At 36.8% G+C, this 19,232-nt stretch overlaps 5 protein-coding genes and 1 long non-coding RNA gene across 11 annotated transcripts; 2 read left to right on the top strand and 4 right to left on the bottom strand.

The window, feature by feature from the left end:
- Positions 1–24: 24 nt before the first annotated feature.
- Positions 25–1,621, bottom strand: LOC103849227. The gene is made up of 2 exons (XR_629363.3): positions 951–1,621; positions 25–397 (listed from the first exon to the last, which is right to left on the bottom strand). It is a non-coding gene; the product is annotated as an uncharacterized LOC103849227 (long non-coding RNA).
- A 606-nt stretch (positions 1,622–2,227) lies between these two features.
- Positions 2,228–3,236, top strand: LOC103849211 (small nuclear ribonucleoprotein SmD1a). Its single transcript, XM_009126028.2, has 4 exons — positions 2,228–2,395; positions 2,533–2,609; positions 2,680–2,871; positions 2,958–3,236. Exons 1-4 carry the CDS (start codon positions 2,382–2,384, stop codon positions 3,029–3,031), a joined length of 357 nt encoding a protein of 118 aa, XP_009124276.2. The 5' UTR covers positions 2,228–2,381; the 3' UTR covers positions 3,032–3,236.
- LOC103849221 (heavy metal-associated isoprenylated plant protein 16-like) lies at positions 2,934–4,088 on the bottom strand. 2 transcript variants are annotated; one of them, XM_009126036.3, is made up of 3 exons: positions 3,985–4,088; positions 3,807–3,885; positions 2,934–3,722 (listed from the first exon to the last, which is right to left on the bottom strand). In XM_009126036.3, the coding sequence occupies exons 1-3, from the start codon at positions 3,988–3,990 to the stop codon at positions 3,289–3,291; spliced, it is 519 nt and encodes a 172-aa protein (XP_009124284.1). In that variant the 5' UTR covers positions 3,991–4,088; the 3' UTR covers positions 2,934–3,288. The 2 variants fall into 2 exon arrangements, with proteins under 2 accessions (XP_009124284.1, XP_033147492.1); XM_033291601.1 differs by lacking the exon at positions 3,985–4,088 and having other exon boundaries at positions 3,807–3,961.
- LOC103849201 (probable glycosyltransferase At3g07620) lies at positions 4,037–10,841 on the bottom strand. The gene is made up of 4 exons (XM_009126018.3): positions 6,982–10,841; positions 5,953–6,152; positions 5,528–5,879; positions 4,037–5,420 (listed from the first exon to the last, which is right to left on the bottom strand). The coding sequence occupies exons 1-4, from the start codon at positions 7,150–7,152 to the stop codon at positions 4,761–4,763; spliced, it is 1,383 nt and encodes a 460-aa protein (XP_009124266.1). The 5' UTR covers positions 7,153–10,841; the 3' UTR covers positions 4,037–4,760.
- Positions 10,842–11,101: 260 nt separating this feature from the next.
- LOC103849175 (zinc finger protein CONSTANS-LIKE 9) lies at positions 11,102–13,801 on the top strand. Of its 5 annotated transcripts, none has more exons than XM_009125984.3 (5): positions 11,102–11,316; positions 11,784–12,324; positions 12,623–12,793; positions 12,870–13,159; positions 13,239–13,801. In XM_009125984.3, exons 2-5 carry the CDS (start codon positions 11,815–11,817, stop codon positions 13,366–13,368), a joined length of 1,101 nt encoding a protein of 366 aa, XP_009124232.1. In that variant the 5' UTR covers positions 11,102–11,316; positions 11,784–11,814; the 3' UTR covers positions 13,369–13,801. The 5 variants fall into 5 exon arrangements, 4 of the variants coding, with proteins under 4 accessions (XP_009124232.1, XP_009124240.1, XP_033147101.1 ...); XM_009125992.3 differs by having other exon boundaries at positions 11,103–11,316; positions 11,787–12,324; XR_004458041.1 differs by lacking the exon at positions 11,102–11,316 and having other exon boundaries at positions 11,815–12,324; positions 13,239–13,486; positions 13,563–13,801.
- Positions 13,802–14,083: 282 nt separating this feature from the next.
- On the bottom strand, positions 14,084–19,231 carry LOC103849165 (GBF-interacting protein 1). Its single transcript, XM_033290712.1, has 10 exons — positions 18,844–19,231; positions 18,164–18,207; positions 17,970–18,075; positions 17,580–17,691; positions 17,030–17,436; positions 16,529–16,901; positions 15,873–16,167; positions 15,626–15,775; positions 14,881–15,390; positions 14,084–14,805 (listed from the first exon to the last, which is right to left on the bottom strand). Exons 1-10 carry the CDS (start codon positions 19,022–19,024, stop codon positions 14,515–14,517), a joined length of 2,469 nt encoding a protein of 822 aa, XP_033146603.1. The 5' UTR covers positions 19,025–19,231; the 3' UTR covers positions 14,084–14,514.
- Between the last annotated feature and the right edge of the window lies 1 nt (position 19,232).

Here is a 19,232-nt window from a genome sequence, read left to right as displayed (position 1 = left end):
TCCATAATTAGGCACACACACATATGTTACTTGAAAAATTAATATAAAGTAAATATCACTCGAAACAATTACAATGTATCACTAACAAAAACAAACGAATTACAATGTACAGAAAAGGCTGCTTCCACAACAATGCAATGACCAAGTAAATGTGTTTTTTTTTTCACCATAAATCGACAATACATGAATCAAACCACATGAAGATTAATATGAAGACATAGGAAATTAAAGGATCAAATGAATCAATGTAATTTGAGAGCTGTAAGGCTTATGCCAAAGAAAAGAAGAGACGGTGAGAGGCCGTAGGCGGATGAAGGAGAAGGTTCCGACGGTGGTGTCTGAGATACCTCAGACGTCCCTGGTCCTGGAGACATGGTTGGTCCAACAGGTCCTTTTCCTACGAAGAGACAAAAAATTCATCAACTTATCTTCCGCCTAACTAATGATGTAAATTATTGAGATGATTATGTGATTGATTATTTTATTCCCATGATCAATATTAGCCGTAAAATAATTGACTCAATCACGTATCTAGTCAAAATAATTGCATAGCGGAGAATTATTCATTTAATTGTATATGCATTGAAGTGTGACTCTAGGCATGTTACAAGCACAAAAATAAATGATTCGGAAAAAAGTAGACAGAGGAATCCCAAGTTGTGAGAATCAGAAGACAGTGAAGTTTAGTTGTGCTCTAATTAACTTAAAAATTAATTAATGTGTACTGTTAGTGAGTCTTACTCTAGTTAGCACCAATCTGTGACAGACCAGGTTCACTCACGTAGGGTTCACACGATTTGGATTAAGGTTTGCCACATGGTGTGTACTATAGTTCCACAAGATCGTACAAATTTGCACTACTTCCTAATCGAATAATGAATTAATTCAAGTTTGAATTTAAGTCTTTAACTAAAGATGTTTAAAAAAGAAGAAGATAGATTCTTGCTTACTTGTAACATAATTGATAGTCGTGGTGGTCACGAACTGGCGCTTCCGATCATCCGGCCGTTGGTCTAGAATCCATGTATAGGCACTGAAACTCCATATGCTTTCGGAAGTGAAGTTGGTAAACGTCAATATATATAATATTTTATTTGAAAAATGACAAATTCAAAAACGATGCTGTTAAGAATGTATCCATGGATAGGTATCGAGGGGTAGACACAGTGCTGGGTATACATGCAATGACATAAAGCTGGAAAGCACGTGGAGTTCCAGATACATGCAAAATTTAAGATAAAATTTTGAGCGTTATTTCATTGCATGTATATATTTAAGATTTTCGTAAATGGATATATATACACGTATTTAACGTGCTAAATAGTAGTATAAATTTTCAAAATTATAATTCACATTTGTATGACTAAAAATAAAAAAAATCAATTGAAAAGTAAAACCTCCAAATAAAAACATAACATGATTGACATGAGACTAAAGGCCTGACTGGTTCAAACACAGCGGTTGCGGTTGCGGTTGCGGTTGCAGGAGTTTGCGGATGCGGGTGGTTGCGGTTTCTAACGGTTTTAAAAGATTTGTACGATTGGTTATGCGGTTAGAAATTGGTGCGTTTGCGGGATATTTATGACTGATTAATTACCAAATACAGCAGCGGTTAAATAATAAGTTAACAAGATTTACATTTTATATAATTATAAAAAATATCAAAAATCATAATATTATAATAAATATAAAAATTATATTTAGAAAGTTATAGTTTTAAATTTTTAATATTATAGAAATTTTTTTAAAAAATTTTTATAATATTAATCAAAATATGATAGATATTTTAGTATTTTTAAAATTCCAATTTAAAATTTTTATTGAATATTTTTATTTTTGTATTTATATGGTTTTAAAAAAAAAAAGAAAAAAAAATTATCCTCCCGCAACTGCAAACGCTAGCTGGAACTAGCTTTTGATTTTAAGAGGTTCGGAGCGATTTGAAGCGATTTGTAGCGGTTTGTATGATTGTTTCGAAACGCTGTCAACCGGTAGCAACCGCAAAAGCTGCGTTTGCGGGTGGTAGCGGGGAAACCAGTCAGCCCTAACAGTGCGTCCAACAACACGTTCAAAATCGTTAGCTAGTGTATGCCCAAATCTCTTTCAAATTCTATTTGAATTTTACAAAATTTGAAATGGATATTTAATTGGCTGGTTAGCTTCCGGTCAGCGCCGGAATATTAATCGGCTGAGCCTGTTAAATACCCAGAAGTATGGGCCGAATAATACTTGTTGCGGCCCAAATATGCTTTTTAAAAAGTGTTAGTATAATTGAGCTGATGGATCAAGTCGGATCCGTAACCGCCGCTAAGAGGTATCCATTTCGAGGTGCCTCCGCCAAAAGGTTTTAGGGTTCCACAGCTTCTCCCTCACTCCCAAAGATGAAGCTCGTCAGGTACTTTTTCAATTTTTCCGTATTGATTCCCTGTTGTTTATTCAATCTATCTAGCTCAGGTTACGGATCTCGTTCCAATTTTCAGTTCCTGAACTGATCTGTGTTCAATCGTTTTGTTTTCGATTTGGATCGATTAGGTTTTTGATGAAGTTGAACAACGAAACTGTATCAATCGAGCTGAAGAACGGGACCGTAGTCCATGGAACCATCACTGGTAAGATCTTGAGAATATACAAATTAGATTCACTCGCTAGAAGTTAAAGTTATGGTTGATTTTGTTATAGGTGTTGATGTGAGCATGAACACTCACTTGAAGACGGTTAAGATGACTCTCAAGGGGAAGAACCCAGTGACAATGGACCATCTGAGCTTGAGGGGTAACAACATCCGCTACTACATTCTTCCTGATAGCTTGAACCTCGAGACTTTGCTTGTTGAAGACACTCCTCGTCTTAAACCCAAGAAGCCTGTTGCTGGTATATATAATAATGATTGATCACTTCTTTTGTATAACCGTAAGACTCCGTTTTTTAATCAACTCTTTGTTTCTTTTTGTCTGTAGGGAAGCCTGTTGGACGAGGCCGTGGACGTGGTGGTCGTGGCCGTGGTGGTGCTGGTCGGGGCAGAGGTCGTTAAAGGTGAGTGAGTGGTAGGAAGAAGAACCCTTTTGGTGTCTCGGTTATGCAAAGGAAACATCTGATTAAGAGATTGATTGCTTGTAAGGAAGTTACTATGGATAAGGAGATTAAGCTTTTCAATGTTATAAGAGCATGTACAAGTAAAGTCTTTTCATTCATTTGAAAAAAAATCTGACTATTAAAATGCATTAAACATGTTGAAACACTTTAGTATAGAAGAAAAAAAAAGAACTGTTATCTCTTCCGATAGTCTTCTCATAGGATCGTGCAATTAGGCTCGTGGTTATAGACTGGTTCCCCGATATAGTCCCTAGCATTGTACCCGTAGGGATTACATGGGTGATGATAGGATGATGGCATACCGTATCCATAAGGCCATGGTTGTTGATGGCATGGTTGATGACATGGTGGATGACAGTGACATGGCTCTTGTTTCTCTTCTTCAGGCTTTTTCTCGTCTGGTTTTTTCTCCTCGGGCTTTGCCTCATCTGGTTTCTTCTCTTCGGGTTTCTTTTCTTCGGGTTTCTTGTCTTCTTCGGGCTTGGGTGGTTCGACTTTGTTTACGCTTACAAGCTCTGCACAGGCTACCTTCCTCCTCAGTGTGTTGGTTAGACCGATCATATCGACTTCAACACCGGTTACCTCGATCTGGTTCCTGTGATCTCCCTTTATTTCCACGGCCGACACACCTATAAGACATTACATTTAACTCTTTTAGATTCAACAAAAAATATGATAATCGGTTTCTCTAATGGTTTTTGGTTCGTTGTTACCTTTAAACTTAACTGCAGTTTTCATTGCTTTTGCTCGGGCTTTGTCATCAGTCATGGTAACTCTTATCAAGATCTTTTGCTGCACACAATCAGAAAACATCTTAACATCACAATATAATACTCTTTTAAACATACACAAGAGTATGTATCCATGACATTACTTGTTATGAGTACATACCTTCATGTTCTTGTTATCTTCTTAGAGATGGTTTGCTTGAGAACTCTCTTTGAATGTTTTGATAGTTTTTTTTTTGTCTCGGAGATTTTGTGGTCTTCTTTAAGATCACAAGTTTGTGGAAATATAAATAAAGGAATGAGTTTATAGTTTTTATTTGTTTCATGAGTCATTGTCATGTACCAACGGAATCGTATAGTCTGAATTTCGTATGCATAATATCATTCCGTGTTTTCTTGATTCTTAGTTGTCGATCGGTACACGCTTATTGTCAACTCTAAATTTTTTAAAGACCAAAACCTTTGGTTATTTGATTTGGTCAAAAATTAGATTTAATAATGATACAAAAGTAATATTTGTTTAATATACCGTTGTCTTACAGTTTATATATTTATGACACGAGAATTAGTCAATATATGTATAATGATAATTAATAAGTTTGTTGAACAAATAATCGAGCTGTGATGTAACAATTATGGAACCATGGTGTCCAAGTCTTCCATGTCTTGGTCTCCTCTAGACTACATGTTTCCCTCTATGTTCCAACTAATCTGTCATCCATTTTGTATTTAATCAAATACTATATGCTTAACTTGACATGTGCATGCTCATAGTCATGTTCGTTTTTCTAGTCTTAATGAAGCAATTAGGTTTAAACTTATGCTATAATTAGCATTTTTCAACTTCTGGAGGTTGGTGGCGTATGATTACAAATTAACAATCGATTGGGGTTTGGAAAATTGTCACAAATGAGTGCTATAATCAGATTAAACATTTAATCATAACAATTTAACATTTAATCTTCTTAACCAAATAGAATGTATAATCATATTAAACACATCATATCTCTTTGGAGGATCATTAACCAATATATGCCTCTGCACTTGCTTCACTCCCTCGTATAGCTTCTTGTACCGATCCTCCGGTATATCCATCAATATCCTTTTTAGTTCCGGTATTTCCTTAACCGATACCGATACCGAAAATTTCTCCCAATTCAAAACATCACTAAACGGTAAAACATAATTTTCCGAGATAAGAACCGGTACACATCCACTATATATCGCCTCCGGTACTCTCGGACTAGCCACCTCGTGGCCGCTAGGACAAATACAAAACCGGCTTTTCCTCATCATCTCTTTGTAATCTAATTCGCCCGGTAGGTCCTCGTAAACCAGAATGTCTTTGTCCTTTTCTTTCCAGTGGTTTAGAAGAACCGGACGAATTTTTCCATGTGATTGTCCAGCAAAGAAAGCCAGTGTTGTACGAGACATCGGGTCTAAACCGCCGGTTAAGTTGTTGATTTCTCCGGTTTGTAAATTGATTTCAGGAAATGGAGCATCTTTCTCCGGATTGAAATATTCTGATATATTGGCGTTACATAATACTCTTATGGAATTGAAAAATAGCTTCTTTACGTACCATGTTGCCCTATGTCCCTGTAATAATATAATTGAATGTAAGCTTATTACACTAAGGAACGACTTTGATTGTGACCAAAATATTTTTAACCAGACACTAACAAATAAACACAAGAACAACTTACCCAGTCATGGCAAGACAACATGAAGTGATCAAAACCATCGCTTGTGTTCCAATACGGATATTTCTCGGAAATAATCTGAACATAGTCGACGATGACACGTTCCAAGACAGCCTTGTCTCGAACAACGGGATCGAAGAGGTGGTGAAGAATCATGACAACACTAAAAGGTAAGAAGTAGACATGAGCCTTGTCGGGATCTCGGGTCCGATATGTAAGAACATCGTTTTCCATAAAGTTTAGCAACAATCCTTCCATGGAGTATATGTCTTTACAAAGACCATAGTGAAAAATTGGTGGATCTCCTTCTTCATAAACGTATATCTTAAACATCTTCTCCATAAGAAGATAGCTTCTGCCACAATGAAAGATGTTAATATAGGTAACTTCTGTGACAAACATAAACGCATAGGGATACAATTTTTTACCGATGAAATGCATAAGGGTTCCGATAAATCTCGCCATGAGGAACATAGTCTTCATCTCTTAGAGGAGATGATGTTGTAGAATTAGGATTTAGTTGGGCTTCTCTGATCAACGCCCTCGCGGTTGCTAATTCCGCTTCTACTTTCTTGTCTCTTTTCCAGGATAAAGAACCTGGATTTGATCCGTTCCTCTTCCTTTTTTCCTTCAATATACAAAAGCAAAACATAATTATTTATATTCACTATATGTTACTCACATTAGACACTGATTATTTGCATGTGCATGCATCTACTTTAACGTGGTGTTTTTGGTAAAGGAAGTTACCGCATTTGCTACTTCAAACATAAAATGGTTAGTTAGACAAGTAAAAATCAGGATTGGATCTGAAGTTGAGACTATAAACGTTTTATGGTTAATCTTAATAAAAAGAAATTTCGACAACTAGGCTACTTTACACGAATTATGTATAATATATAGTTCTATAAAATTTTGGAGTACAAATTAAGCTAATGGGGGTGATTGGTTGAGTTGTAACTTTAGAAATTTACTTTAGAATTTTGTCTGTAGGATTTTTTGATTTAGCTTTAAGAGCTGTACCTTTAAAATTTCCTACAGCCAAAAAGATGGAGCTTTAGAAAATAAGACTTTTACAACTAGTTTTTTTTGTTTTTTGGCTGTAACTTTAATTTTTTGGTTGTAGCTTTAAAAAGTAATGTAAAGCATGATTGGTGATTTTAAAGCTGTAGATAAAAATTAAAGCTAAAGTCACTTGCTAAATCCCAACCAATCACCCATGTTTCATTAGTTTATATCTAGAACCATCCCTGGTCGAGAGAGTTTTTTCCGTTTCCATTTGCTTTTGTATTTATATGATGTAGTAGTAGTTTTTCCAAATTCATAGCTCTATGTTAAAAATTTATAGACAAAATCTCTTTGTCTATAGAAACATAACACAAACAATTAAACCGAAGTTTTAAACATTTATTACAATCAAAATGTGGATGAAAAGGAATAAAGATGGACATATATACCGTGATGAAGGCGGAGGAAAAGGAAGAGGTCCATAGTGAAGAAGATGATGTTGAGAAATAAAGATGGTGAGATGTATTTGGATCCTTTGCAATGAAAATGGCAAATACAACAGCGAAAGTGGCAAATGCCAAGAGAAAGGCGTTCAAGTATTTTGGAAGGTAATCTCTCATCCCTAACTTCCACTTTCTTTTTCTTATTCCACTATTATGCTTCGTATTGGTGTGTTTGCGAGTGAGAGAGTGAAAGATGATGCTGAAACTAAGGAGATCTCGATCGAGTGAGCTAAATAAAGAGAATCATTTGTACACCACTTAACACATAACTGCTCCACATTGTCGATTTACGAATAATTAACAATATGTCAAATACATACTCCTTGTTTTTTGGTCCACCATATAAATTACTTCTCACTTTTTTTTTCTTTTTTTTCAGTCTCTTTTTCTCCCGATTAATTTGGTTCGAATTTGTTTTTAAGATTTTGGATTATAGAATGGGGGTTTTTTCAAAATTCAAAATATCAATTAAACATTTTTTTTATAAAGGAACCAAAAGTAGGATGAATTCATAAACTTAAGTCGATATATCAAGTAGGGAAATATTTCATCTGAGTCTAGACTATAGGATTTGACATAATTAATTTTTTTTTTACTTTGAGTCAGTATGAATATATTACATAATAATATCAAAATTATTTATCTTAGAAAATGTAAATGCACCTTTTTATTAATTTTCTCCTAAATAAAACTAAAACTTGAATTAGTGTTATCATTTCTATAAACCCATAAGCTCTAGTTTTTATACAAAATAATATATTACATAAATTATGAATTGTAAAAATAGTACATACAAAAATTTATATATGTCATCCATTTTTTTTATTTAATTTTAGTCTAATCAAACTACGAATAAAAATTGGTATCTAAATTATTTATATGATACTTGATTTGATTACTTGATAATGTAAAAATTCCACCAGGAAAAAAAAATACAAGTCCACCAGTATTATGGGACGCTATATTTATAGTCAGTTCGGTCCATTAACGTAATTAGAAAAACCTTACAATAATATGACCCATTACTGCCAAGACCTGGCTCTTTATTGTAGCTTTTTGTTAAAACTCTTTTGCTCAGCCGTTCAAACAAAAAAAAAAAGACTCTTTTGCTCAGCTGAGTCAAAACCCATGTCTCTTAGGATCTTTCTATGAGAAATAGTTCCACTTCCTTTTTTTTGTGCGGTTCTTTTCTACCAAATATTGAAACCTCAAAGATTTGAAAGAGCTTTTTGGGATTCTGGTATAAAAGGTTAGGTTAGGTCAACTCATGAGATAATCTCCTTATGTCACACAGCTAATGATGTCCTCCTAGGAATAGGATATTTAATACTCCATCCATTTTTTTTTAATATGAGTCGTTTTAGAGAAATTTTTATGTTTTAAATTATATGACGTTTTTGATTTTTTATATAAAATTTATTAAAAGTTAATGTTATATTATTGTACCTTCTATTTTATTATTGGTTGATTTATGGTTAAGTAAATAATTAGTGATGTTTTTGTTTAGAAAATGTAAGAAATTATTGATTTTCTTAATTTGTGTGCACGATTCTAAAACAATTTATATTAACAAAACGGAGAGAGTAGTATTATTGATGTTTTAAGTCGTGATTGGTGGGAGAGGCATATAATAAAGAAATAACAAAAAAGTTGGTGTTAAGTTCATAGAAAGGCACTAGTGAAGAATTAATAAGATAATTAATGTTATCTTAAGAAAAATAAGTGAAGTGTCATCAGCTGCCTCTAATATAAGCCGGTGGTTTTATATTCGAGGAATAAGAATACGATGTTTTTGTACGAGACTTCGGAAGTTCGGATCGTCCTAGAATCTTATCTAACTAACATTCCAGCATCATATTCAACTTGTTATTTTTGCCCAATCTCTCAGTGCGTCTTATCTTTAGCTCTTTTTCTCTCCTTTTTGCTTCCATTATCGTCGATTTTGTATTTTCAAGTTGTATTAACAAATATACAGTTATGGGTCATGCTTAGTAATATAAGCTAACTTTACATCCGTTTTGACTAAACACTAACCGTAAAGCTTAACCAAGTTTTACTCAGCTTTATTTCTTATAATGCTTACCGAGCAAAAATGAATAGAATAAGAAAGGAAAGATATTGAGCATTTGAAACATAGAGTTAGGTATATTTTAGAGTGTGATTTAGAATTTAGGACACTTCTGTAACAATTGTTTTCTAATTTTTTTTTTTTAAAGTTGCAGAGAAATTCATCAACTAAAAAAATCATTCAACCATTTTTTATTGTCTGTTCACGTTTTGCTTCTTTTTTTTCTTTTAATCCTTCAAACTTTTTTATGCGAGTCAAATGGGATCATCGACTATGGATTTCGGCAATAAGTAAAACTCTTTTATCTTAATTTATTCATATATTCGATTATTCGTAAAAGAAATGGGTTTAGTGAACCGGTGAGTTCACCTTTTTTTTAAAATTCACTCAGGCGGAGCCCGAGACTTTTCTTTCTCTCTCTTCGTTTCTTAACGGAGATGAGATTAGACGAAGCTTTCTCTGGTGTTCTACCAAATGTTTTGATTCCGGGAGACAGAGGCTCTTTCAGCCTTGTCGTCGTCGGCTTTTGATCTCGGGGAGGTAGAGGCTTCAGAAGCTCTGCGCCGTCGACAATAGAAGTTTATTTTCCTTTGTGATGCAATCAATGGGTTTAAAGCTTTGATTCTCTGGGAGTCGGAGAAGATCTCGACTGGGTCGATTGTATGCTCTCCGATACACGAAATCAAGGCAAGTAAGAAGATCTCGATTGGGTTGGTGTTTGAGATCTTGACTGGATCGGAGTTTGGGTTCTTCCTTGGATGAGATCTCGATTGGTCGATGATGCTCTTCGTGGAAGACGATGGATTTGTGCCACGGAGTTTCTATTCCGGTGATACTTCGATGTAACGCCGGTGATGGCTCTGGTGACGATGTTCGAAGAAGTGAAAGGTAGAGGTGTCGGTGAAACACGTGTTCCTCATCGGTGAGGAGTTCAACACGTGTGTTTGGCCTTGATAATTAATCGACACGTGTGTGTGTGAGGTCTTGTGGGCTTGAGGTGCTGATGTTGGGCTTATCGCGCCGGGTAATGGAGGCGCTGATCCGGTTAATGATTTGGGCCGGTTTCGTGGGTTGGGCTTAAAACCCATTTAGTTTTCTATCCTTTTGTGTTTGTTTTTTTTTGGTAATGTATGTGGGATTTCCTGTTGGGCTTTGTCCCTTAATAAACCTATTAGATGGCAAAAAAAAAAAAAAAGGGTTTAGTGAACCGGTGAACAATAGAATAAAGAAGAAAAGGACAAAAGAGATCGATCTATCATCATCATTGCAGAAGCGAATATTTGTTACATTGGTGAATAAAATCTACTAGTACTATTTATATTTAAATATTGTGCACAGTTACATGACAATAATTAATTAATTATCTATATGGTCTCGTCGTTATACATACGTATCTAATTTGGCAGATATTTGTTAGTTTCCCCCTTTCTTTCCCGTCAAGAAAATATCTTTCGTTTTTTTTCGAACCAAAAGATATTTTATACTACTACGCCGACCGAAAAAGATATTTTAGTTTTTGTAAGGTCAAAGCAAAGGAGAGAGATATCATTCATTATTGCGACTTTCTGATTAAAAAGGCAAAACAATAGTACTACTACTAGTTTGTCCAAAAAAAAAAGTACTACTAGTAGTATATCTGAAACTTTTAAAGAAGCATTCTGATTCGTCGAAACGCATCGAAAAAGCGAACGCTTGAGAATCCATTATGGTACAGAAGCGCCACTTGGTGAATTCCAAGTCGCGAGTCACGAGTGCATTGTTTTCAGTACGCGCAGTCTTATGACAGAACATAAACTCCTTTTTCTACTATTATCCCTTCCTTTAATAATATCTGTCCGGACCATAAAGAATTTCTTGCTTTCACTATAAATACGACAGGGACCCACCATACCTTACACAAACCTTTTATTGTACTTTTTAAACTAAAGAAATTAATTATAATTAAAATTAGGCACTTTTTGATAATAATCAGATTATGTCACAAGCAAGCAGCCTACATGTCACACACCCACCCGTTGTCTATCCCTTCATTTTTCTTTCCTTGCGTTTTTTTCTTTTGTTTCCAAAGAGAGAGAGAGAGAGAGAGAGATAGAAGCTGAAGAAGAAATATTGTGGAATAATCGGCTCTGTGTTCTAAGGATTTCTGTCTGTTTGTCTCGAAACTTTATTGGTTCAGCCTGAGAAGATAGTTCAGACGATCTTTCTTATAAACTGTGAGTTGTTTTCCTCTTCTCTCTGTCTTTTTAGTTCTACGAATTAAAGATCCTTCTTCTTTTAGTGAAGGGTCTTCTCTATGAAGGGGCGGATCTTCCATTTTTTCATGTTTTCTTTTTGATTATTGAGTTTTAAGCTTGTTAGGATGAGGATGATTATGATAATTGTGATCACTATAGAAAAAAATCTTGCAATTATTGAATTTTGAACTATGTCAAACAAAAGTACTGTAGATTTACTGATCTGGGGTTTGAAGCTAAAGTTGATGTTATATTTACTTGTTTATTATTTTCTTTTGTTGGTTATAATCTCTGATTTGTGTACTGATTTGTTATAGTAAATCTCATTAAATAGATTTATTTCCGTTTTTATGCTTCTCCTTTTGTTATGAAGTTTCCACCTGTTTATAGAAATCACAACCTGTATGCAGATATGTTTTAATATATATATTTGACTTTTTTTACAGCAGAAGTTGGATTTGGTCAGAGTAATAGAAGATGGGTTACATGTGTGACTTCTGTGGTGAACAAAGATCAATGGTGTACTGTCGATCCGATGCTGCGTGTCTCTGCCTCTCCTGTGACCGGAGTATTCATTCAGCTAATGCATTGTCCAAACGACATTCTAGGACACTTGTCTGCGAGAGATGCAATGCACATCCTGCTACAGTTAGGTGTGTTGAAGAAAGGGTTTCACTCTGTCAAAACTGTGACTGGTCAGGCCACAACAACAACAACAATTCTAATTCTTTGTCAAGTCATCACAAGAGACAAAGCATAAGTTGCTATTCTGGTTGCCCTTCAAGCTCGGAGCTCGCCTCTATATGGTCTTTTTGCTCGGACTTAGCTGGACAATCCGTTTGTGAACAAGAAATTGGTATGATGAATATAGACGATGATGGTCAGACCAACCAAAACTGTAATGAGGATAAGAAAGATGTCATCGTTGGCTCCTCTTCAAGGCTTGAAACCAGTTATGCAGCACATGCAAACTCACCATTTGCTAAGGTAATACTCCCTCCGTTTCAAATTAAGTATCATTATATAATAAAATTTCCTTGAAAAATAAATGTAATTTTATCAATTCAATCAATTCTTTTCCACGGATTTACCTTTTTTCTCTAATTAAATTAAAATAAAAGACTATAAATGCTCATTTAGATAGTCAAATCAGAACAAAATTGAATATATAACTTTTTTTAATTTCTGTGAAAAAAAAACTAAAACAACATCTTACTTGTGTTGCATCCATGGTGTTATCATCTTGTTACTAAATTCGAGTTTATTGTGTGTTTATGGTTTGAAGGATATTGGAGTGTGTGAAGATGACTTTTATGATAACTTGGGTATGGATGAAGTTGACTTGGCACTTGAGAACTATGAAGAGCTCTTCGGTACTGCCTTTAACTCCTCAGGACATCTCTTTGGACAATGTGGAATCGATAGTCTTTTCCAGAAACATCAAGCAGCTCCTGAGGTATATATCTTTTTTGCATTTTCTTTTTGCATCTTTATGTGATTCTAATGATGATTTTGTTTTAATTTTAATCCAGGGAGGGAACTCAGTGCAACCAGCTGAGAGCAATGATTCATTCATGAGTTCTAAAACCGAGCCAATAATTTGCTACACATCGAAGCCAGCACATTCCAACATATCTTTCTCTGGAGTCACCGGAGAAAGTTGTGCTGGAGATTTTCAAGAATGTGGTGCATCATCTTCCATGCAGCTCTTGGGGGATCCACCATGGTATCCTCAAACATCACAGGATAATAATGCTTTCTCACATTCAGTTACTCGTAATAACGCGGTTATGCGTTACAAGGAAAAGAAGAAGGCTCGCAAGTAAGTGCACCGTACTCTCTATTGCAAAATCCAATGCATGCCACAATGAGACACTGTTGATTTTTTTTATTTGCTATAGGTTTGATAAGACAGTGAGGTATGCTTCTCGGAAAGCAAGAGCTGATGTGAGAAGGCGTGTAAAGGGGAGATTTATCAAAGCTGGTGAAGCTTATGACTATGACCCACTCACTCCAACCAGAAGCTACTGAATGATTCTCTATGAAAGGTAAACCTTTAGTAGATACTAGGGAAAAGGTTATGTGACTTATGGAGAGAGTTCTGAAGTCAGAATCTTGCAAACTGTGAAAAACAAGACTATTTACTCTGGTATGATAAGACACTAAACTGATGGTTTAAGCAATCATTCTTTATTGGGATTCAGTCAGTTTTTTTTTGGCCTCAGAAGCTTCATTCTTGTTCAGAGGGATCATTCCTTGCTGCTACAGGCATTACACAGATCAGAGTTCCATGAGTTTTGTTCTTGGCAGGGAGATTTAGGGTAAATAAATAAACAATATGATTGTATACGCCTTTCTTTTCCATTTGTATGTATGCTGCTCATAAATGCTTTTCTGTTTTGCTCTCGGCAGCATTCTTGTAAATTAAAGACATTATCTAGAATCTTTCAGACAGTTATTGAACAGTTTGCCTCAAGAAGACAAAGTTTGTTACCACGTTAAGTCCTCTCTAACTAATTGACTTGATCAAGCTTAACGTTGCTTAGCGTCCAACTCTTTATTGAATTGATTGTAACTTTGAAGTCTCCCCTTGGTAGCTTTGAAGATAACTTTTACATTCGAATTTTCTTGAAACCCATTATTAACATCAAAAGGTCATACATTGTTTTTAGTTTTCTCATATTTTCGAATTCAAATATAAAGAAAAAATTTCAGGAACCTCGAATAGACAAGTTGAGCCAAGATGAAGAAAGTTTGTCCAAATTTGATTGCTGGCCCGGATATGAAAACATTGACCAAAAGGCCAAGAAAAGAACGAAGAGTCTTCAGATACAGACTCAGGCAGGCAGCAAAGTTCTTAGGCTTTAGCTCAGAAACTTATAAAGAGAGCTAAGAACAACCTCTTCTCAAAACTAAGAAAGTAATTTTTTTGCTAAAAACCATAAGAAACAAAAAAGATATAGAAACACCAAAAACACTTTGATTCATAAAAAAATAATAATACCTTCCCCCTATCCTCTTATGATCATTCTCTGTCAATCCCTTCATGCTTCAAAGCTTTTCATCTCTTCGGTAATTTGTTAAATGGCACACACAAACACGCAAGTCAACGAAACCTGCACCATATCTTCCTGAACCCTCAAAATCTTCTTTTACTTTTCTTTTGTACTCCCTGTTTCAGTAATTACTTGGCCAATTCATCTGTGTCTGTTGAGGCTGTTGGAAAACGTTAGGCCCAGGTGCAACCATTTCACCTCCAGCGACACCACCTTGAGACTGTTGTAAGAGCGGATGATGAACTCCTCCTGGTGCTGTCACTGCTTGTCCTGGATGATACATCCCTGGGAATGCCACGTGACCAGCTTGTGCTGGAGCGTAAGTCACGTGTTGCCCATGGTGCTGTAAACCGTAGAAAGAGCTTGGCACATCTCTTCCTGGTCCAGCAATCCATACAGGCAGTGCTTCACTCTGCAAAACCCCAGGAAACTTTGAGTAATCCTTTAACCGGATTGGGTTTAAAGAGGGAAAGGGAATAGACATTACCTGTTGCCCTGTTGTGTTGTAGCCGTTGTTTTCCTTCAACTGCAATGTGCTGAGATCCTCATTGGAATTTGAATTCCCAGCTGAAGCAGCAGAGGAGGGATTATACCCTGCTGGGAAGGAACCATACGATGGTCCGTAACCACCAGGCATACCAACATGAGCCAAGTTTCCTGCGTTAGTCCCGGGCTTGTAATGAGGAAGTGTGTATTTGCCTCCTGGTGCAGCAGCTCCAGGGGGTGGAGGAGTATGATATACACCGCTCGCCTGAGGTTGCTGGGGAAATGCACCGTTGCTCAAGAACGGGTGCATTGTCGGGAGAGGTGGATAGAACGGGGAGAAGTAGTGTCCATATGGCATGTAGTTTGGTGGATAATGCGACATGTGTAATCCCGGGGGACGGAAAACAGGAACAGGCTGCTGCGTGACAGGTAAAGAGCTCTGCATCAGCCCAGCAGCCTGAGTTGCCAATGGAGTTGGACTAGCTGTCGACATCACCAAATTGTTTCCACCCTGCAAATCAACATGTTTAAACATTTTAGACACAGAAAACTGATGTTATATGTTTGTAAAATGTTTCATAATGCATTCAAGTGGCTGGTATGTTAAATTTTACCACTAATGCTACTGATGTTGGAAGACTAATGCGATGATAAACGTAAAAATCTCAGAACAACGTTTAGGCCAAAATCGCAAGGCGTGGAATGTATTATATAATAAACAAATAACCCAAAAAAATTGCTCTAACCTCTTGCATGGTTTGAGATGAATGAGGAGGCAACCCTGTAACATTCCCATTGAATTTGGACGCAGCAAAGGGAGAAACACGGCCATCACTGTCAAGGCCTGGGCGGTAGAACTGAGCATAGTAACTCGCTGTATCAAATGGCTGCTGGACCTTCAAGCAACAAAAGCAAATGTTATTTAAATTGAAAATATAAAAATCGATCAAGCATATGGTAGCTTAAAAGATAGTATCAAATTTGGAGCATTACCACAAAATTGGGAATACGAAGGGCATCACGTGCTTGAGGGTCAGCATTCTCAAATTGTGGAAGCTGGCTCCCAGGAGCTGGAGGAGCGAGCCCGGTGATATTACTCGGAACGTGGTCAAAAGAGTTTTGATTGCTTTCGGACTCCAACATATTCTCTTGCTTGGAGACATCATACTCTGGAGCTGCATTTGTTGCGGTAATACCTTCACCAGCCATATCATTTGGAACTTGTGAAGGCGACTCTGAGTAAACATTATTGTCCTCCTCCTTTTCAGTCGAAATGACAGTTGGGTGACTGAATGCATTAAAAAGAAAAAAAAAACATTTTAGACACTGGTCGTATGCTGCATACAGTCATAGTTCAAGACATCAAAGTGAAGAAAATTTAATACCTACAAATGATTAAAAACTGGTTTCTGTTTCAAACTTAAGAGCTACAAGCAGGAAAGAGAGTTGTTTCTAAATACAAAACCCAATTAGCCTAGCCACTGACACTATTAGATCAACTGGCAGCCTACATCATGCAAAAATATACCTAGCGAACTACACTAATCCATTATTTACAACTATTTCCAACTTCTAATCACTCTAAACTGAGAATATTTAGTCGCTCAGATGCAATAATAATAATTGACGAAGTAGAGAAAAGTGGATACCTCAATTCCTCCTCTTCAAACCTTTCTTCAACTTCCGGCGAATTCTGAGAGAGAGGTGCAGATATTTTCTCAGTCTCTGGAAAAGCTACTGAAGTTGATGTTATTGAAAAGCCAGCATCAAAGCTTCCAAAGCTAAACTTGGTTCGTTCAGCCTCTGGAACAAGGATGTGGTTTGGAATAATAACATGCTGACGTTGGATCTGCAAGTCTTCAAGCTGCCTCTCCAATCTAGATGTACCCTCTGCAGAAGGGACAACATCTTCAACAGATTTTTCGCTGGCTTCAGTAGGAACTACAAGAGTTTCGGTTGTAGCTGATGCGACAGAGCCCTGAGTGGTGTTATGGTTCACTGGCTTCGGTTTCCATTCCTTACCTAGAAACGAAGCATCCATGATGGTGGTGTCAGAAGATTGCCAATGCAAATTAAAAACAAATAAAGAAGAACTATGGAAGACAAAAAAGTGTTTCACTTCCTTATTTACATAAATGAATCATAGTTACCTCTTTGAGCAACGGTCTGATGCGACCGGTTACTGTAGTTAGAAGAAGGCCGGCTACCCGTGCTGTTGCTATGAGATGAAGCAGGCCTCGGAACATAAGCGTCGTTCACGGCGGTCTTCACAACCCCACGAGCTCTGTTATGGAACTTGCTTTCTCCCATGTGTTGTTCATGCACTGTTTGCTCGCCAACAGATTTGGGAGTGAATCGAACCTCAGAGGAGGATGGACGAGGGAGTGGCAAAGAACCAGCCGACTTCTGCTCATTAACGCCCAATGCTAGACGATTTTTGCTTGATTCAATGCTGTTTGAGGGGACTGAAGATCCAGTAGCTTTGCCTTGGCCTGAACGAGCTGGTCGGTTGGAAGGATGATGAACATCAGAAGTTTTATCCATCACAGCTGAATGGCTGTTAATAAAACAAAGATCATGAGAAAGTTCATCTACACGGTATATTCATGCTGGAAGAAAAAAGGCCTACTCCTACTAATGTCATACAGAATAAAGAAAAATGATACATAATAGGGATTTGTGCTATAGGATGAGAATCACCTTGACACTGCATTGTCTTTAGTTTTTGTTTCTTGGGAGGTTGAAGCTGATGGATCGGTGACCTGCTTTGGACCGTTTTCTTTTCTGAAAGAATTCTTTGAACCGGCACCATCTGATTAGAAAGTAAACATTCACAACAGAGACTTTATCAACGACTGAACTTTTCAGAAAGAAACAGAGTATGGACAGCCACTAGGGAACTTTCTATAGCACATGCTTCGACTGGGCACACTAAATCCAAGTTATAAACACGTGCAACATGTCCTCGGAGGAAAATAAGCAAGAATAAGTTTTAAGTATATATAACAAACAGGATTAAGACCGCAAGTAAACCACCTTACAAAGAAAACTAATGCTGTATATTAAGAGATGTAACATTTTGGTGTTTACCATGTGATGAATGACGAGAAGAGAAATTCACCCGACCACCCCTGCCACCACGGCCTGGGCCACCAGATCTCCATTGTGGTTCAACAGAATCCTTGTTGGTAAGGTTCTGTTGCATTTAATAACATAGTCAATCACCATGTCACAAAATATGATGTTTAATGAAATAGACCATAAGAAGTGCAAAAACCACCAACCTCTTTTCTCTTATCACGCTTCTTCTTAACCTCAAGGAATGGATCTGCAGAATCACGAACAATTTTCCAAATTAGTTCAGAGCATAGTATCAACCAATCCTAGAAACCGTCCCCAAACTACATGATATTCATACACACGCATTGACTTATATGAACCATTCTAAAATCCCAATGCAATACCACAAGATCTGACTTGACAACAAAAAGCTAAACAAAATAAAAATAACCAGAGTTGCACTGATAGATCCAGAGACATGGGTTTAAAACTTTTTTTCAAAGAGCGCAGAAAACAAGTCCATGGACATGTGAATTTCTAAGCAATAGATTCAACATCTACAAGTAGTCCCCCCTCAGACAAAGCACTCAGATAATTTTCACTTAGAAGCTAAGTAACCTTTCACACACACACACACACACACACACCACTAGTGGATATAAATTGATTCTCACGCATATTCTAAATCAAATCCTAAACTTTTTTTTGTGGAAAAACGGATATAAAACAAAATCACAAAGACAACTTTTACTACCGAACATAAGAGAAAGACAAATCAGAAGCTAAAACCTAAGTTTAAGACAAGAAAAAAAAAACAAAAACCCCCAAATCGAAAACCTAAAATTACATCGCGGATCCGTTAATCGAACGAATCGAATACAAGGATTAAAAGATCATTACATACCCTGAAGAAGAAGGCGCTGAGTAGCCTCATCGGGATTCATATTGCATTCGAGGAGCATTGCGTGAATCTCCTCCTCACTGTAGTTCCCAGCAGTGATCTCCTTGATCGTCTGAATCGTCTTCCGAGTCTTCGCCGGAATCGAAACCCTAGCGCCACCACCACCACCACCGCCGCCTACCATCCTCTTAACAAACTTACGTCGCTCTTTGTCGCTTCTGTGAATCGAATCTGGGACCAGACCTAGAAGGTCTCGGTGCCTATACGAATAGGAGAGTGATGAATCAGCAGAGGAGAGGATTGGGATTTGAAACTACGAGGAGGAGGAAGAAGGGGGCGAGAAAGGGGAATGAGCAAAAAAAAAATACGCAAGTGTGTGATTTTAGAAGCGT

This window comes from Brassica rapa, chromosome A01, assembly GCF_000309985.2.
Source record: "Brassica rapa cultivar Chiifu-401-42 chromosome A01, CAAS_Brap_v3.01, whole genome shotgun sequence".
Taxonomy (NCBI): Eukaryota; Viridiplantae; Streptophyta; class Magnoliopsida; order Brassicales; family Brassicaceae; genus Brassica; species Brassica rapa.
Note: the sequence above shows the minus strand (reverse complement) of the source record. Positions and strands in the feature narration are given on the sequence as shown.

What these genes read in the sequence shown, in the direction of transcription:
- LOC103849211 (XM_009126028.2), top strand. An exon ending in AGTCCATGGAACCATCACTG is followed by an intron (nt 2,610 to 2,679) that starts GTAAGATCTTGA and finishes ATTTTGTTATAG; the next exon opens with GTGTTGATGTGAGCATGAAC. An exon ending in ACCCAAGAAGCCTGTTGCTG is followed by an intron (nt 2,872 to 2,957) that starts GTATATATAATA and finishes TTTTGTCTGTAG; the next exon opens with GGAAGCCTGTTGGACGAGGC.
- LOC103849221 (XM_033291601.1), bottom strand. Translation starts at nt 3,939, where the DNA reads ATGTTTAAAAGAGTATTATATTGTGATGTTAAGATGTTTTCTGATTGT. An exon ending in AACTGCAGTTAAGTTTAAAG is followed by an intron (nt 3,723 to 3,806) that starts GTAACAACGAAC and finishes AATGTCTTATAG; the next exon opens with GTGTGTCGGCCGTGGAAATA.
- LOC103849201 (XM_009126018.3), bottom strand. Translation starts at nt 7,152, where the DNA reads ATGAGAGATTACCTTCCAAAATACTTGAACGCCTTTCTCTTGGCATTT. An exon ending in AACCCTTATGCATTTCATCG is followed by an intron (nt 5,880 to 5,952) that starts GTAAAAAATTGT and finishes TCATTGTGGCAG; the next exon opens with AAGCTATCTTCTTATGGAGA. An exon ending in TGTTGTCTTGCCATGACTGG is followed by an intron (nt 5,421 to 5,527) that starts GTAAGTTGTTCT and finishes ATATTATTACAG; the next exon opens with GGACATAGGGCAACATGGTA.
- LOC103849175 (XM_009125984.3), top strand. Translation starts at nt 11,815, where the DNA reads ATGGGTTACATGTGTGACTTCTGTGGTGAACAAAGATCAATGGTGTAC. An exon ending in AACATCAAGCAGCTCCTGAG is followed by an intron (nt 12,794 to 12,869) that starts GTATATATCTTT and finishes ATTTTAATCCAG; the next exon opens with GGAGGGAACTCAGTGCAACC. An exon ending in GAAAAGAAGAAGGCTCGCAA is followed by an intron (nt 13,160 to 13,238) that starts GTAAGTGCACCG and finishes TATTTGCTATAG; the next exon opens with GTTTGATAAGACAGTGAGGT.
- LOC103849165 (XM_033290712.1), bottom strand. Translation starts at nt 19,024, where the DNA reads ATGGTAGGCGGCGGTGGTGGTGGTGGTGGCGCTAGGGTTTCGATTCCG. An exon ending in TTTGAAGAGGAGGAATTGAG is followed by an intron (nt 16,168 to 16,528) that starts GTATCCACTTTT and finishes TAATGCATTCAG; the next exon opens with TCACCCAACTGTCATTTCGA. An exon ending in CATCTCAAACCATGCAAGAG is followed by an intron (nt 15,391 to 15,625) that starts GTTAGAGCAATT and finishes GTTGATTTGCAG; the next exon opens with GGTGGAAACAATTTGGTGAT.